This window comes from Phocoena phocoena, chromosome 14 (assembly GCF_963924675.1).
Source record: "Phocoena phocoena chromosome 14, mPhoPho1.1, whole genome shotgun sequence".
NCBI classification, from domain to species: Eukaryota; Metazoa; Chordata; class Mammalia; order Artiodactyla; family Phocoenidae; genus Phocoena; species Phocoena phocoena.
The window spans coordinates 26,016,166-26,034,327 of NC_089232.1; the positions used below are offsets into that span (position 1 = coordinate 26,016,166).

Sequence of the window (18,162 nt, forward strand, 5' to 3'; positions counted from 1 at the left end):
TCAAGAGATACCAGTTCACACCCACTAGGATGGCTATAATCAGAAAAATACATAATAGCAAATGCTATCAAGGATGTGGAAATATCAGAACCCTCAGATATTGGCCAGTGGGAATGTAAAATGGTGCAGCCAATTAGGAAAACAATCTGTCAATTACCCCAAAGTTTAAACATATAGTTACCATATGACCCAGCCACTCCTAGGCATATACCCAAAAGAAAAGAACACATTTATCCACACAAAAACCAGTACAGGAATGTTCGTAGCAACAGTATTCATAATAGCCAAAAGTGGAAACAACCCAAATGTCCATCAACAGATGAATGGATAAACAAAACATGGTATATTCATACAATGGAGTAGTGTTCGTCCATAAAAAAGAAGGAAGTACTGATACATGCTACAACATGGATGAATCTGAAAAACATAAGAAGCCAGACACAAAACACTACATATTGTGTGGTTCCACTTAACATGAAATATCCAGATTAGGCAAATTCATATAAAAAGAAGGTACACTAGTTGTTGCTAGGTGTTGGGAGGAGGGAGGCATGGGGACTGCTAATGGGTACCGGTTTCTTTTTGCGGTGATGGAAAAAAATGTTCTAGAATCAGATAATGGTTATTGTTGCACAACCCTGAACACACACACACACACACACACACAAAAACACAGGAGCGTACTTTTTAAAAGGGTGAATTTTATGCTATGTGAGTTAGAGCTCAACTTAAAAATCAAATTAAAATTAAAAAAAATTTTTGGGTAATTCCCTTGTCGGCCAGTGGTTAAGACTCGGCCATTTCACTGCCGTGGGCCTGGATTCCATCCCTGGTTGGGGAACTAAGACTCCGCAAGTAGCACAGCACGGCGGAAAGAAAAATAATTTTGCCCTCACAGAGGCCCCTTGCAACCTAGTGAGATGGAACACGCAAGACATTAGCAACAATTCCAACCAAGCACAGGCTCAGCCGCTCTTCCAGTCCGAAGACCGCAATTCCACCACGCCTCCGGCAGCGGAAGTCCCGGCCTAGAGGCTGCTGATTGGCTGAGGCGGAGGAGCGGGCGGTGCGAAAAGCGGCCACTCGAGACCCTCTCAGCGGGGAGGAGCAGAACGAAGCCTTAGCTCGCGAGATTTTGCTGGTTCCGCATTTTGGGTCTGTAAGGTGGGGGAGGGGGGAGAGGCGGGTGCAGTTGCTCTCACCTGCTTGCCCCAGCTCGATCCCGGCCCGGAGCAGCGGCGGCGCGGGCTTCCGCTGTCCGCTGGCTGAGGACCTTCAGCTCCCCCTTGGTCCCGCGCGGGCTCCGAATCCTGTCCGCGGCAGGGGCCAGCGGCCCCTCCCCTCCCCTCCGAGGATAGAAGATGAGCTTCCTCTTGTGAGTGTGGCCCGGTCGAGGGCTCCAGGACTGAGGGCCGAGGCCCGGGAGGGGCGGACGGGCGCCTGAGGCGAGGGCGGGTCCCCGGGGCCGGGGTCGGGTGCCCGGCGCTTGCTTTGCCCACGCTCTGGGTCACGGAGGAGGCTTGGATGTGGGCAGAAGCAGAGGGAGATGAAGGTCGAGGCAAAGGAAGCGGAGCGAGAAGGTTGGGGAGTAGAAAGGCCCTGAGGCCGGTAGTGCCTCCAGACTTTTCCGCCCGAGGGCACCTGAGGGCAGAGGGACGATCTGGGGGGTCTCAATTTGTCTTGAGTCTCGAGCCTTTTAGTAACGATGCATGCTGACTTAGCTTTTTACTCCACCGTACGTCCAGCTTTATTATCGTCAGTATTAAATTACCCCCGCGGAAGAATGCCGCCCCAGGAAAATGTGGGAGTGCCGCTGAAGTTAAGCTGCGGGCCTTGCATCCAATTCTGATTCAGCCCACTTTGTGAATTTGTATAATTAACTAACTTCTTTTTAACTCAGTAGAATCCTATTTTAGAGATAACGTCTGGGCCCAAAGGAGGCTTCAATGGGAAAGTTTGTAAATTCTCTGATGATTCTTAATCGCATTAAGGTTTGAGAAGCATTGCTCTAGCACCTTATTTTTCTCAGGTGGCTCTCTTTACCTAGCATGTTGCTTAAATATGTATTGTATGAGCGAATAAATAATCCATTTTCAGTTATGGGCATCACCCACATACTTGACATCTAAAATAATGTTTCATAACCAGAGTTTACGCCGTTTCTTACTGTGAGAAGTTTGGATTCTTTCTAGTATTTTGCTATTATAAAATAGGACTACTGAGACTATCTTTGTCTAAATCGCTTTTCTCCTCCTTTGGATTATTTTTTTAAGCGTATGGTCTTCAGAGTATGATTACCATTTTAAAAAATCTTTATGATTTATATTTTAATTGCAAATTTCCATATTACTAGAAACCACCACTACCCTCCCCCCACCCCCCAGTCTTCTTTTCTGTTTTGTGGATGCACAATTCTTATTTGCTTTTTGGACCTAAATGTGAGGCTCTTTATTTCTTTTAAACTTTGTTTTGTTGATGGACATTTGAGTTTCCACTTTTGGTTATTATGAATAATACTGCTATAAACTTGGACGTACGTGTGTGTTCCTTTCTCTTGGGAATTGCCTGGTTATGTGGTAACTATGTTTAACCTTTTGAGGAACTGCCAGAGTTTTTCAAAGCACTGCACCATTTTGCCTTCCCATCAGCACTGTAGGAGTTTCAATTTCCCCACACCCTCCCTAGCACTTGTTAATTGCATTTTTGATTATAGCCATCCTAAGTGGACGTGAAATGTATCTCATTGTGATTTTAATTGGCATTTCCTTAATGACTAATGATGTTGAGCATCTTTTCACGTGCTTATTGGCCATTTGTGTATCTTCTTTGGAGTAATGTCTATTCAGATCCTCTGACCATTTTTTAAATGGGGTTGTCTTTTTGGTTTTAAGTTGTAAAAATTCTTTATCCTGGATACAAGTCCCTTATCACATCTATGATTTGCAATATTTTCTCCTACTTTGTGCATTCTTTTCACTGTCTTGATGGTGCCATTTGAAGCACAAAGTCTTAATTTAGATGAAGATCTTACTGAACCTTGAGACATCATTTCTTGCTAAGTACGGAAAATATTTAGCTACCTGTCATTCACAGCTTGTTTCTATTGAAAGGGCCATTCCCTCTAATTTAGTACTTCCTTATTAAATTTAGCTCTTTATCATGTTAAACACAAACTTTCCATATTTGATTTTTATTGTTTTCATAACTCCTTTTTACTTCATAATCAGTCTTATTTAAAATTCAAATTACCCAGGTAAAGTGAAAGTCCTCAGTTTTATTCCCTTCCCCTTCCTAGAAGTAATCACCACGATCAGTTTGATGGGTGACACTTTCTATGCATTTACAAAATGGGCTTCTGCTGTACATTTCCTTCTGTAATATGTTTAAGCATGTATTGAGATCTATTGGTGTGAATACAAGTACCTCTATCTTGTTATTCTTAACTACTGTATGGTATTCCATGATATAGATGTATCATAGTTATTCATTCCTCTACCAGTAAGCTTTAGGATCATTTCCAGGTTTTTCGCTATTAAAAATAATCTTGGGAAACACATCCTTATCCATATCGAGGAGAGACACCTAGAAGTAGAAGGGATGGATTGAGAAGCATTTCAGTGTTAATAGATATTGCCGTGTTGCCCTCTTAAAATGTTAATGCACTTTGACCATTAGCGAATTAAAGTACTAATTTCGCTCTACCCTATCCCACACTTAATGTAATTGTTCTGATTTCTGACAGGTTAAGGAAAAATAAATCTAATTTTAATTGAACAGCTTTTCATATGTTCACTTGTCATTCTGTTTTTCTTTCTGAATTGTGTATTCATCTCCTTAGCCCATTTTTCTAAAGCATTCTTTGCCTTTTTCTTAACAGATTATAAAAGCCCTTTATAATTTAGTTAATATTTTTAATATATGTTGCAAGTACTTTTTTTGGCTACTTGTCTCCTTGTTCTGAATTATTGAAGTTTTAATTGTTACCGTTAGAAAGCTGTCCATTTTTTTCTGGGCTTTGTGTCATGTTAGGAAGACCTTCCTTATGAATGGTGTGAGATAGGAATAAAAACTTGTTTCCCCCCCCACCCCCAAAACCAGTTGTCTCATTTATTTTCCGTGCTATAAACTCTAAAATGTTAGTGCCACTTCTCTGGTTTGCTTTGATGGCATCACAAATATTTTGATACAGAAAACTGGATTTTTGAGCTATACGAACCTTAAAGCTAACACCCTCACAGCACTATTAGGTGAAAATTGAGGCCAAAGGAGGTTAGGTTTCTCAGGCAGTCACAGAGTTAGTGGCAGATCAAGAACTAGAATCCAGGTTTTTTCTTCTTTTGGTTAAGGTGCCCTTTCTGTTACACCAGACTGCTTCATGAGGCATAGTAAAATTGCCTTCTGTGTGAAATTGTGCTGCTAATCCTGTTTCTATGTAGGGGAAAAAATTTAACTCTTTCTTTTATTGTGTTTATTCTCTCCTCCCCTACCCCCCATCTTGGCACTTTTCAGGGAATATTTTTTAATTTCAAAACAATTTATATGCCTAAAATTGTCATTCTGCTTCTGGTCCTAAAAATTGATGTACTTTTACTTTTAACCTAACAGTAGTAGCCGCTCTTCTAAAACATTCAAACCAAAGAAGAATATCCCTGAAGGATCTCATCAGTATGAACTCTTAAAACATGCAGAAGCAACTCTAGGAAGTGGGAATCTGAGACAAGCTGTTATGTTGCCAGAGGGAGAGGACCTCAATGAATGGATTGCGGTTAACAGTAAGTTCTTAATAACTTTCAACTTTACTGGTTTATAAGAAGATTTTGCTAAAATCTTTTTGTTAATGAACTTTCTTATGGATGTAGCTGTCTTAGTAAAACAGATTATCTGTAAAGAAACATGTAAGTGCAAATACATCCAAAGTGTGTTCTCTTCAGAGTGTACCTGATTGTAGCTTGTGTGGTTAAATAGAGAGAGACCTGAGGAGAAATGAAAAGTACTCTGGGGTTATCTCTGAGGAGAATGGTCTGAATTGCTGAGTAAGGTCAAATGAAAGATTGATAAATACAAAGATTCTACCTGTGGTGGACATGACTTTGTAGGAATCCATCTTCATAGTTGTGCCCCCACTCCCAGCAGCTTTCATCTGCCTGTGTATACAGAAAAGTCAAGTGCAGTTGTTATGGTCAGTCACTTGATTATTGTGAGTTAGGAGTAGTCAGAAGAAAATTGAGAGATTGGGAGAAAACAGAGGGACCCATGAGCTGAAAGTCACTCTGAATTCAAGCAGTAAGGGCATGACATGGAAGGATATGCTGAGGCTAGAGGTTTGAATATTAGTGTCTATCATTTCTGAGATGAGATCAGTTCTGGATGATAGGGTTTAAGTCTATTAGGAATTTTAGTTGTTCCAGGAATCTTTAAAATTTTTTTTTTTTTTTTTTTTTTGCCGTACGCAGGCCTCTCACTGTTGTGGCCTCTCCCGTTGCGGAGCACAGGCTCCGGACGCACAGGCCCAGCGGCCATGGCTCACGGGCCCAGCCGCTCCGCGGCATGTGGGATCTTCCCGGACCAGGGCACGAACCCGTGTCCCCTGCATCGGCAGGTGGACTCTCAACCACTGCGCCACCAGGGAAGCCCTGTACATATGTTTCTTGAATCTCTTAATTCACAGCTTGCCCTTCATTGCAGTTATTATTCCTTGCTCTTTTTGTTGTTGTTGAAGAAACCAGTTTCTTTTCTACAGAATGAATTTTGCTGATAACATCCCCAAGGCATCCATTATCTTGTTCTTTTTTTTGCTGTAAATGTTAAATCTAGAGCAGCACTGTCCAAGAGAACTTTCTGTGATTAGGCAAATGTTGTATATCTTCACTGTGGCCATTTAGCACTTGAAATGTGGCTACTGTGACTGGAAATGAATTTTAAATTTAACTTCATTTTAACGTAAATTGCCCTGTGTGACTAGTGGCTACCATGTTAGAACAGATGTGGAGCTTTGATCAGATTCAGGTTTGATTTTGTTTAACACTACTTCGTAGGTGGTGGTATATACTTCCAACAGTGTAGATATTTCCATAGTGTCTAGTTGTCTTTTTATGTGGTATTCAACTGTTGATAATCATTGCCTTGGTCAGTGTGGTCCAATAGAAATAAATATATTGTGAGCTACAAATGGAATTTAAAATTTTCTAGTAGCCACATTAAGAAAACTTTTATTTTTCTCAGCTCATTAAAAAGCCATTATTCATATTACTAAGAGAAAAAAAGATCAGGTGTAGAACTATGTAATGTGTTATCTTTGTGTTAGATGGGATAAAGAAACATAGGGGGCACGACACAGAAAAACTTAGTATAGTAGTTACCTGTGTGTAGGGGGGAAGTTGGAGTGGTTGGAACTTAGATTTTTCACTGTATATTTTTATCTATCTTTTGGCATGTGAACCATGTGACATATTATCTATTCAGAAAAGACCCCTTTTTTGTAACCTTATTCAAATTATTATCTTTCATTCTTTCTTTTGATTTCTCTTAAATTGAAGTACAGTTGATTTATAGTGTTGTGTTAATTACTGCTATACAGCAAAGTGATTCAGTTATACATATACATACATCTTTTTTTATGTTCTTTTTCATTATGGTTTACCATAGGATATTGAATATAGTTCTCTGTGCTATACAGTAGGACCTTGTTGTTTATCCATTCTATATATAAAAGCTTACATCTGCTAACCGCAGCCTCCCACTCCATCCCTCCCCCAGCCCCTTCCACCTTGGCAACCACCAGTCTGTTCTCTATGTCCATGATTCTGTTTCTGATTCATAAATAGGTTCATTTGTGCCATATTTTATTTTATTTTTAAATTTTTATTATTTTTTAAATTTATTGATTTTAATTATTTATTTTTGGCTGCATTGGGTATTCGGTTGCTGTGTGTGGGCTTTCTCTAGTTGCAGTGAGCGGGGGCTGCTCTACATGCGGTGTGAGGGCTTCTCATCCTGGTGGCTTCTCTTGTTGCAAAGCACAGGCTCTAGGCGTGGGAGCTTCATTAGTTGTGACACGTGGGCTCAGTAGTTGTGGCTCGCGGGCTCTAGAGCGCAGGCTCAGTAGCTGTGGCTCACGGGCTTAGTTGCTCCGCGGCACATGGAATCTTCCTGGACCAGGGATTGAACCCATGTCCGCTGCACTGGGCAGGTGGATTCTTAACCATTGCACCACCAGGGAAGCCCCTGTGTCATATTTTAGATTCCACATATAAGTGATGTCATATGGTATTCGTCTTTCTCTTTCTGACTTACTTCACTTAGTATTATAATCTCTAGGTCCATCCACATTGCTGCAAATGGCATTATTTTGTTCTCTTTTTTTTTGGCTGCACTGTGAGGCATGTGGGATCTCAGTTCCCTGACCAGGGATTGAACCCATGCCCCCTGCATTGAGAGTGTGGAGTCTCAACCACTGGACCGCCAGGGAAGTCCCATATTTTGTTCTTTTTTTATGGCTGAGTAATATTCCATTGTATATATGTACCACATCTTTATCCATTCATCTGTTGATGGACATTTAAGTTGTTTCGATGTCTTGGCTATTGTGACTAGTGCTGCTATGAACATAGGGGTGCATGTATGTTTTTGAATTATAGTTTTGTCCAGATATATGCCCAGGAGTTGGATTGCTGGATCATGTGGTAACTCTATTTTTAGTTTTCTGAGGAACCTCCATACTGTTTTCCACATTGCCTGCACCAATTTATTGATACATTCCCACCAACGGTGTAGGAGGGTTTCCTTTTCTCCACATCCTCTCCAGCATTTGTTATTTGTCGACTTTTTAATGATGGCCATTCTGACTGGTGTGAGGTGGTACCTCATTGTAGTTTTGATATGCATTTCTCTAATAATTAGCAATGTTGAGCATCTTTTCATGTGTCTGTTGGCCATCTGTATATCATCTTTTATTCTGAAGGCATCTGTTGACCTTCAGCTTTCAATTTTTCTTTGAGACTTAATGCTCTAATCAACTGTTCTCAAACCTTTTGGTTCCAGGATCCCTTTATTCTCTTAAAAATTATTGAGAACCTTAAAGGGCTTTTAATTATGTGGGTTATATTTAGTGATACTGTGTTAGAAATTAAAACTGAGCAAGTTTAAATACTTATTTTAAAATACATGCTAACATAAATATATTTTTATGAAAAATGACTATTTTCCAAAATAAATTTTAGTGAGAAGTGTGGCATTGTTTTACAGGTTTGCAAATCTTATTTAATGTCTGACTTAATAGGAGGTTGGCTGGATTCTCATATCTGCTTCTGCATTCAGTCTGTTGTGATGTCGTACATTATGGAGCCTCTGGACAACTCCACCGTGCCTCCTGAGGGAGAGTGAAAATTCAGAGCAATTAAAATGTTTCTGACCTCACAGGTTCCCCTCTGAAACAGGGGATCTCTGGACCGTATTTTGAGAACAGATCAATAAACCAGCACACCATCTGGGCACACTCTTTGTTTTGAATGAATTGAATGCCTAAGTATTACTTTCTTAGAAACATGACTAATTTAAGAGGAAGGTTTATAAGTGAGGGAGTTTTGTATAAAATTCCTTTTGACATGGTGGAATATTGATTTGTTTTCTAAGAAACTTGGAAAAGCCCTAGTTGATTTTTTAGGTAGTCTTTTAGATGGGGAACTAAGACATTTTTAAAAAAGCTTGCCAAGGCTTATGTAGTTCTCTTTGCACAGAGTAATATGTTTCACTCAGTTAAGTTCATTTCTTACCCCCTTCCCCTTCTGTTTTCTTCCAGATCTAGCTGAAGCTCCTTTAGGAAGTACTCCTTGACTATCTCAGCTCCTCGAGATGTTGCCTTTTCTCTGAACTCTTCTAGCACTTATTGTTGGCCTTTGTATGCTATTTTCTTATATGTTGTATTACTCCTCTCTTTTAATTTTGTCCCTTTTGTTAGCTGGAGACTCTAGGGGAAGGGGCATTATCTCCTGTCTTTTTTATGTCCTCAATATGCACTAGGTCTCAATTTTTTATGATGAACTAGATTTTTTAAATGCCCGACACAGCTGATACACCTCCCTCCCAGTATATTCCGCAACGATTTTTTTCTCTTTCCCAACACAAATGATATTGTCTGGTCCAGATTGGTAAGAAGCTATGGATTTTTTTCATTTGCTTGTATATGATCAAATTGTATATTCTAATGTAATAATCACCATTACGTTAGAATTATCCCTAATATTTTCCTGCTTACAGGCTGTTTAAAAGCTTAGTATATTAAAAGTTAATGTCTATTAAAAGTTAACTTTACTTAGGTGTAACCACTTAGAAAGAGAATTTATGTGCCCCTGGATTGTTGAATCTCCTGAGGATTCTTGGCTGAATCCTCCGACTGAGAGGTCTGATGTTTTGTTGTGTTTACACAGACATTTTAACGCAGTTTTGCTATTATCTTTCCAGCTGTGGATTTCTTCAACCAGATCAACATGTTATATGGAACTATCACAGAATTCTGCACTGAAGCAAGCTGTCCAGTCATGTCTGCAGGTCCAAGGTACATATACTGGCTATTATATAGGTATTTGAATTATTACCAAATAAAGCTAATCACCAATTGATATAAATTAAATAATAAAGACTTGTTTTTCAAAAAAAAAAAAATAAAGACTTGTTTTTCTTACCCATTTGCTTGTGAAAACAAAAAGTTTACCTATAAGCTTTTAGTTATTAAATAGTTTGGTATGTGGTACCCAGTATTTTGATTTTTTATAATTGCATTATATTAAGTATGAATATTCAGTAGTAGGATTGACAGTAAAGAAATTTGAGGTAGGATTATCTTGCTTTTACAAAAGTTAGTTTTTTCAATTTTATTAATATTTATGGTTCTGTTTCTGGATTTTAAATTAATTTCTTGGAAGAGTTTTTAGTTGACCCTTTAATATTTGATTTTTTTGTTGTTGTGCTTTTTACTGTTAGTTACCTCCAAACTGTGCTGCTTTAGTTATCTGGCTTAAAAATGCTAGATTAAAATTTTTTTGACTATCATAAATTTCTAGAAATGTTGAAAAAGAGATGGAACTCTTTATCACCCATAAAGTTAAGATGTGATGGAATTAACATTTTAGTGTGTCCTTCCGGCCTTTTTTCCTATAACAAATGATTGATTTTATGTGATGACAGATGGTAGCAAGATATTTACCTCTTGGGAAAAAAATAGTCCTTTCTGAATTTGCTATAGATGTAAAGGAAAAAAAGGTCCCCAATGAGTTTGAGTCCTATTTTTATTATGTTATTTTAGGAGAGATGTTTTTTATTTTGTGAAGTGTTAAGTTTTATTCCTCAAATAAAAGTGTTAAGTTTTATTCCTTTGGCTTAAATGCTTCACACAGTGAAGCATTCACACAGTGAATGCTTCACACAGTGAAGTTTTGATTAAGTCTTATTAATCATTCTAGCTCAGCAAAGGTGAGGTAGAAAAAGATGCATGCGTTAGATTGTTTCTTTAAAACCCTCTCCAAGAAACAGGGTTTTATAATCTTGGCTCTGTTGATGATTACTTAATGGCCAACAAGCTCAGAATGTGGTGGATCCATCAGCACCTTACCCAGTCCTCAGCACCCTCTGTCTAACAGACAGGAATGCAGTTCCTTTGTCTTTCTCAGGGCTGTGTTGTAAAACAGATTCTGGCACAGCCAGCTGCCACACTGGCTTCCTTTTCTTTTCCATTTATTACCATCACATTTCAGAATACAGTGTGACTATGGTCGGCCCTCCGTATCGATGGTTCCTCTGCATCTACAGATTCAACCAACCGTGGATCTTGTAGTATTTACTATTGAAAAATATCTGTTTGTAAGTGGACCTTGTGTGGTTCAAACCCACATTGTTCAAGGGTCAACTGTACTTCTACAGGGAACTCTCAAGTAATCTTCAGTAGAACTTTAGGTAATTTACTAAAAATATATACTATACTATACTATAGTACTATATATATAACTTCTGTTGACAAACTGTGAACCTACTTTGATTACAAGTTGCAACATGTTTTTGAACACTTTATCACTAAAACTTTTTTCTCTCCAGATATGAATATCATTGGGCAGATGGTACTAATATTAAAAAGCCAATCAAATGTTCTGCACCAAAATACATTGACTATTTGATGACTTGGGTTCAGGATCAACTTGATGATGAAACTCTTTTTCCTTCTAAAATTGGTGAGTTAATGTTGTAGAACTAATTTTCTTTTTAAAAGATAAATGTGTTATTGTCTTTTTAATGCTCTATTACTATAAAAAAATGTAATAAAGACTGCCAAATTCCTCTCCAAAAAGTTTGTGAATGTGTACTCCTTCCAGCCATGTTTGTGTCTGCCTGTGTTTCTTCATCAGTACTACTTGTTACTCAGTTTTTCATCTTTTCTAATATGGGTAAATAAATTTCTAGTATAATGTACATTCTAAAAAATATCAATAACAGTGAGCATTTTTTGGTTTATTGATCCTTGTGTGTTTTCTGTTTATATCCTTTTTCTATTTCTTTATGTTAAGGTTATTAGCTCTTTGTCATGCACGTTGTGTGTATTTTTTCCCTGGGTTGCCGTATTGTCTTGTTTATGAGGTTTTTTTTCTATGTATAATGTTCTTATTTTGACCTATTAATCTTTCCCTTTATGATGTCTGGATTTTAATACAATGATTAGAAGGGATTTTCCTACTTACAGATTATAAAATATTTGTCCATGCTTTATTTAGTACTTTTGTGGTTTTGTTTTTACATTTTATTTTAATCTTTGTTCTGTCAGGAATTTTTTCTCAATGCTCCCTTTACTTTTTTCCAACTATAAATGCTAGTTTGTCCAGTACCATTTATCGAATACATGTGTCTTTTATCCCCTCATTATCATATGTGTACACCAAATTGACATATATCTTGGAGTCTTTTAATCTCTTTATCTTTGTTTTAGAAATTCCACACTGTTTTAATTACCATGGCTATGTATCTTTGAACATTTTGTAGGGCTAGTCTCTCTTCCTTGCTCTTCTTTTTCAGAATACTTACAGCTATTCTGGAAAATTTGTTCTTCCAAAGAATTTAGAAACATTTTGCAAGGCAAAAAAAAAAAAAACTGAGGTTTTTTATTATGATTTCATTCAATTTGTAGATTAATGTAGGGATTCTCGTTCTCTTGACAATACTGAGTCTTCCTATCCAAGAACAATTCATATTCATTTATTCATGTCTTTTAATTATTTATTTCCTCGTGTAAGATTCTGTAATTTACTTTATGCTAGTCCTTCAGGTTTCTTAAGTTTATTCCTAGGCACTTAATGTTTTTATTGATAATCTGGTTTCTAACTGGTTATTGTTTAGTATATAGGAAAACTATTCTGATTGTTTCTTTTGGATTGGTTTTCTTTTTTTTTTTTTGCGTTACGCGGGCCTCTCACTGTTGTGGCCTCTCCCGTTGGGGAGCACAGGCTCCGGACGCGCAGGCTCAGTGGCCATGGCTCACAGGCCCAGCCGCTCCGTGGCATGTGGGATCTTCCCGGACCGGGGCACAAACCCACGTCCCCTGCATCGGCAGGCGGACTCTCAACCCCTGCACCACCAGGGAAGCCCTGGATTGGTTTTCTTGAGTTTTTAAAGTATATAGTTACATCATACTAAGATAATATTAATTTCACCTCTTCTTTTCTGATAAATATACTACTTGTGTAACTCTTATCTCATTGCAATAACTAGTACTTCCAGAGCAGTACTGATTAATGGTGATGATGGCAAACATCCTTTTCTTGTTTACTTTTATGTGAGTGCTTCTAGTATTTCAGCATTACGTAGGAATCTTGCTTTTGGTTAGAGGTATGTGAATTTTTAAAAATCAATTTGGTTATAGGGTTTTATCAGATACTCTTCTAGTATCTGTTGTTGATCATAAGGTTTTCTCCATTTTTTTTTAATGTTCTGCTGCAAGGGTATTTTTTTTATTTCTGCTATTTTGATTAAGATTTTGGCATTGGTATTCATGGATGTGATTGGTCCTTGTCACTTTCAGTATAAGGATATCTTATGAACAACATATTGTTGGATTCTGTCTTGTCTGTTCAGGCTGTTATAACAAAAAATACTGGAGACTGGAGGGCTTATAAGCAATAGAGATGTATTTCTCACAGTTCTGAAGTCTGCAAGTCCAAGATCAGGAGCCAGCATGGTCAGGTTCTGTCATAGGTCCTCTTCCTGGTTTACAGATAGCAAAAAGCAGTGTTTTTGTTGTATCCACACATGGCAGAGAGGGAAATCATCTTTGTCGAGTTTTTTCTTATAAGGGCACTAATCCTATTCATGAGGGCAGATGCCCTATGACCTAATCACCCCCAAAGGCCCCACCTCTTAGTACCATCATCTAGGGGGTTAGAATTTCAACATGATTTTGAGGGAGACACAAACATTCAGAACATAGCAGATTCCTTTTTGAAGTCTAATCAGAGGCTCTTTCAGGAGAAAAATTTATATCATGTTGTTGTGTTTGGTCTGTTTGTTTTTGGTCAACTTTTCCGTTCTATAAAACCTTCTGTTTCCTTTCTCATAGATCCTTTATTGTGTATTGGGTGTGCCTGAATGTTAAATTCAGCTTGGAAAGTGCTGCTTAGATTAAAACAAATCACTTGTATTTCTTTATTAAAGTCTCCCTCTTATGGAGGTAAAGAATACTTTTGTCATTATTCTCTTTCCTCGGCTTCCCAATTCTTCAGTATTTTATCCTAATGTTCTGGAATTCTTTCCCCCTTCATTAGGCTATTATCCAGAGCTTACTTATGCTAATTATTTATTCTTATTAGACAAAACTGTCTATTATTCATTTTTAAACAAATATCCAACTTATTAATGTTTTTTTTCCTTTGGTTTTTTTTAATTCTTTTTTTAAAATTCTTAATGTTCTTTTTAATAGCATGGGGCCCATTTGCGAATTCTGAGAGAAAAAGGATTTGACTTAAATCCATCTTTTCAGTACATGAATATAAGACCAAGTCCAGAAAAAACATGTCCATAAGCCCCAGAATAATGTGTGAAAAGGCAAGTTGTTACCAAGACTAAGGGTGGGGGGTGGGGACACACACACACACACACACACACACATCAGCTAACAAGAGCAAACTCTACTAAATTTCAAGCTATTAAGGACTGGTTGAGAAATAAAGAATACAAAATGCAGGGAAGGAGAAAGTGACAGCCTTTGTTTTCTGAAAGATTAGAGAAAAGAATATGTTCAAGAGTAGTGTAGTGGAATAGACCTTTAAGGCCAACTAATCTAGGTTATATTGGAAGCAGATGCCTTCTTATGTATTTGTTAGCTATACACAGTGCCAGTTGTATTGTCTTTCTCCTGTCCCTGTTTTCTAAGAAACATTGGTCTTGTCAACCAAAATTCTCAGGAATGCAACCAGTCACATCCCCACCTGCAGTGCTTGGAGAGAGATGACTAAGTCCTCTCCCAGTTCTTTTCTAAGGAAAAATAAGGAGGTGCCATTCCTCCCCTTTACAGAAAGTATTATTCCCCTTCTTAGACTATAGGAAAATGAAAATAGCACTTTAAAAAATTAAATAAAGAGTTGGGGACTCCTAGTTTAAGAAGGAAAACTGGCTTTTCAGAGTACTTCAGAAGAGGAAATACTTTTTTTTTTGCGGTACGCGGGCCTCTCACTGTCGTGGCCTCTCCCGTTGCGGAGCACGGCCTCCAGACGCGCAGGCTCTGCGGCCATGGCTCACGGGCCCAGCCGCTCCGCGGCATGTGGGATCTTCCTGGACCGGGGCACGAACCCGTGTCCCCTGCATCAGCAGGCGGACTCTAAACCACTGCGCCACCAGGGAAGCCCCGAGGAAATACTTTTTATTTGTAGACAGTAGATAATAATGACTCAAAGTGTGCCTTTCTTTTTTTTTTTTGCTCGGGAGAGTTTCCAGTCCTGGTTGAGTGTGTATGTGTTTGTGTAAAAAAATTTTTTTAGAGTTAAAAATTGCAAAAAGTAAAAATTTTCTATTTATGGTCAAAAATACTTATTCTCCAGGAGTTCCCTTGTGGTCCAGTGGTTAAGACTCCATGCTTCCAGTGCAGGGGGCGTGGGTTCAATCCCTGGTTGGGGAACTAAGATCCCAACATGCCATGACGTGCAGCCAAAAAAAAAAAAAAACTTGTTGCATTTAATTTTAGGAAGAAACTCTCCTGTATTAAACAACTAAAATTGTTTTTGATTCCTCATCATCTTGCATAACTTGATACCTGTGTCTACTATTCTAAGGCAGTCAGGAAAAGTGTGGTATGTGAGGATACCTCATGTACTTAGGTTTGGGGGGGTTCCCTTGCCTTTTAAAAAAAAAATGGAAATAGGCTTGTATTTGTGAATTTGTGTATTGGAGTTGCTCATTTCAGCATCTAAACTTTTCTGCTATTTTTCTTGAATTGATAAAAGACTGATTGATACATACCTATATTACAGGTGTCCCATTTCCTAAAAACTTTATGTCTGTGGCAAAGACCATTCTAAAGCGTCTGTTCAGGGTTTATGCCCATATTTATCACCAGCACTTTGATTCTGTGATGCAGCTGCAGGAGGAGGCCCACCTCAACACCTCCTTTAAGCACTTTATTTTCTTTGTTCAGGTAAGTTGAACCACGTTGACTTTTGTGTCCTTTGACCTGGACATATCCGGATTAGTAGTTTATATAGAGTAATTTTTAGAGTCTTATTTATGGATGTAGAGCTAAGCATGCAGGGTTCTCGTGTTTTGTTCCCTTTTCCATGTTTATTTCTTTGATGTGCATAGCAGCATAGAAACCATTACCCCCATTTTGGACCTTTTGCCTCTGGAGAGACCTGCCCCAGGTCTCTGGTTAAGATATGACAAGAAGCACCAAACACTCAAGAAAGCTTGTCCATACCCTCCTGTTCCATCGCCACTGCTGGGTAAAGGGGTGCCATGGGAAAACATCTATGGTTGGGTTGTTTCATGAGATGTCTACGCCTAAAAGAGAAACTTTTGGAAGAACTCATTAGCTACTATCTTGGGTTAAGTTTCCAGAAGTCCACTTCAGGCCAAATCTTACAAAGCCAGCAGCTAGAAACTTCAAAAAGAATCACCCTCTTCAGAGGTGTGGCCTATTTCCTTATGGGCCCTTAGTTGGAATTAGAACTTTTTAAAGTCAAAATAATTCTCACTGTTTGAAAAAGATATCAAAGAATAGGGACTCGTTAGCCTAACTTTCGAGATATATAATTCTATATGTAAAATATAAATATGTCTCTCTAGATATTTTGGAGGGAAAGCAGGTAGTTTTATAGTAGATATTGTATGTCACAATTCTATGTACCACACAAAGGAGAATGTACTGTGCTCTCTTCTTTGTTTTCCTTCTGAGATTATTGCATGGCATAGATAGAGTGTAGATATAGATATACGAAAGTAAAAGGTCTGCTGCCCCAGATGAGGCCACTATCAATGATTCAGTGTATAGTTTTCAGATAATTTCTGTGTAAATGCAAACATTATACAATTTTGATTTTACACAGGATCATGCTAATATGTACGGTTGCTTATTTATTAAGTCCCCTGTATTTTAAAACGGAGTAAAAATGACCCCATTTTAAAATGTTCATAGAGATTATTTCATCATTCTTTTGGATTTCAGAAAGCTAGGGTTGGGAAGCCCTTCTCAATGACATTTATAGAGTTTTAATTTTAGATCTGTTTTTAAATTTTATTTTTCTTCTTTATTTTAGGAGTTTAATCTGATTGATAGGCGTGAGTTGGCACCTCTTCAGGAATTAATTGAGAAGCTTGGATCGAAAGACAGATAAATTTTTCTTCTAGAACAGTTACCCTCTTGCTTCATCTACTGCTAGAGCTATCTTGTTGCTTTCTGTTATAGACTAGTGATACAAACTTTAAGAAAACAAGATAAAAAGACACCTGTTGTCTGTGTCTACTGATAAAATTGTCCCAAAGGTAGGTTGGCCTAATACCTTCAGAGTGAGAAATTCAGGACACAGCTGAATCTGAGGCACTGTGTGACCACTGCTGTTACTGCCATAGAGCCATAGTTGGTTGTAGAATGTGAGGACTAACCTGGTTTATTAGTTTACTTACTCTTTTACTGAAGAAGATGATCGACTCTGTTTCAGGTGACAGCATGATGGATATTAAGAATTTCCAATAATTTATTAACAGGTTTCCAGAACAAATTTCCTAATAATGCAATCACAGATCAGTTTTATTCTGCTTTTATTTTACAAATAGAAGAGGTGTTCTAAAATTTCCTTAAGATTTAGAACATTTGTGTCACTTTGGATAACCTTGTAGTTTGAAGTTTGTATGCTAGTGTTTTTATAGGTAAGATTATATATATGTATATTTTTTCAAAATCCATGATTGCAGTTTAAATCATCATATGACATGTGGTATGGGAGTAACCAAAGTTATTTCTAAAAGGACTTTATTTTTTAATCTTTATTTGGGATTTTATTCACATAAACCTATCTAAATTTTTAGTGTGTGTGTATCAAATAATTTTTTTAAGGCATCTAAGGATCATCTTGCAGATTTTTATTTTGAAATGCTTCATTCAGATTAATTTTAATATGTAGGTTTTGGCTGAGGAAAGAAAAACTTCCAAAAAATTATGACAAATTTGGGTCTCATAAACCATTATTTTCATTCATGTTTGTTTCAGAGGCCTTAAAATTTGGATAGGAGAATGGAAGAAAGTACTCAGAGTACTTGACTATTTTATTTTGAGTTTTCCTTTAAAAAGAAACTACTTTTATACGTTTTTATTGTGACTTGAGACTTAGTTAAGTGTAGTGTAGAAATGCACGAACCTTATCCCGATAAGGATAAAACGTAAGGAAAACCACAATAAAAAACCTTGAAGGTGTACACATTTTATAACCCAGCTAAAAATTTGATGTGCTGCCTGTTCTTTAATGTGTGTGTGTGTTGGGCGAAGGGGGGTAATATGTTTAAAGGAGACAAAATGGGATAAGTTAAAAAAAAAAAAAGAAAACTTCATCTGTTAATAGTCAAAGGATGGATTGGGATTTTATTCTGTTTTGTTTCTGTATTAAAACTTGAAATTATTCTGTTTCTATTGGGATAAAAAGAATC

At 37.6% G+C, this 18,162-nt stretch overlaps 1 protein-coding gene across 2 annotated transcripts; it reads left to right on the forward strand.

Annotated features, from left to right (window-relative positions):
- Positions 1–1,189: 1,189 nt before the first annotated feature.
- On the forward strand, positions 1,190–17,950 carry MOB1A (MOB kinase activator 1A). 2 transcript variants are annotated; one of them, XM_065891028.1, is made up of 6 exons: positions 1,190–1,375; positions 4,606–4,772; positions 9,460–9,553; positions 11,086–11,219; positions 15,498–15,661; positions 16,779–17,950. In XM_065891028.1, exons 1-6 carry the CDS (start codon positions 1,362–1,364, stop codon positions 16,854–16,856), a joined length of 651 nt encoding a protein of 216 aa, XP_065747100.1. In that variant the 5' UTR covers positions 1,190–1,361; the 3' UTR covers positions 16,857–17,950. The 2 variants fall into 2 exon arrangements, with proteins under 2 accessions (XP_065747100.1, XP_065747101.1); XM_065891029.1 differs by having other exon boundaries at positions 1,362–1,375; positions 4,609–4,772; positions 16,779–16,856.
- The last annotated feature ends 212 nt before the right edge of the window (positions 17,951–18,162 follow it).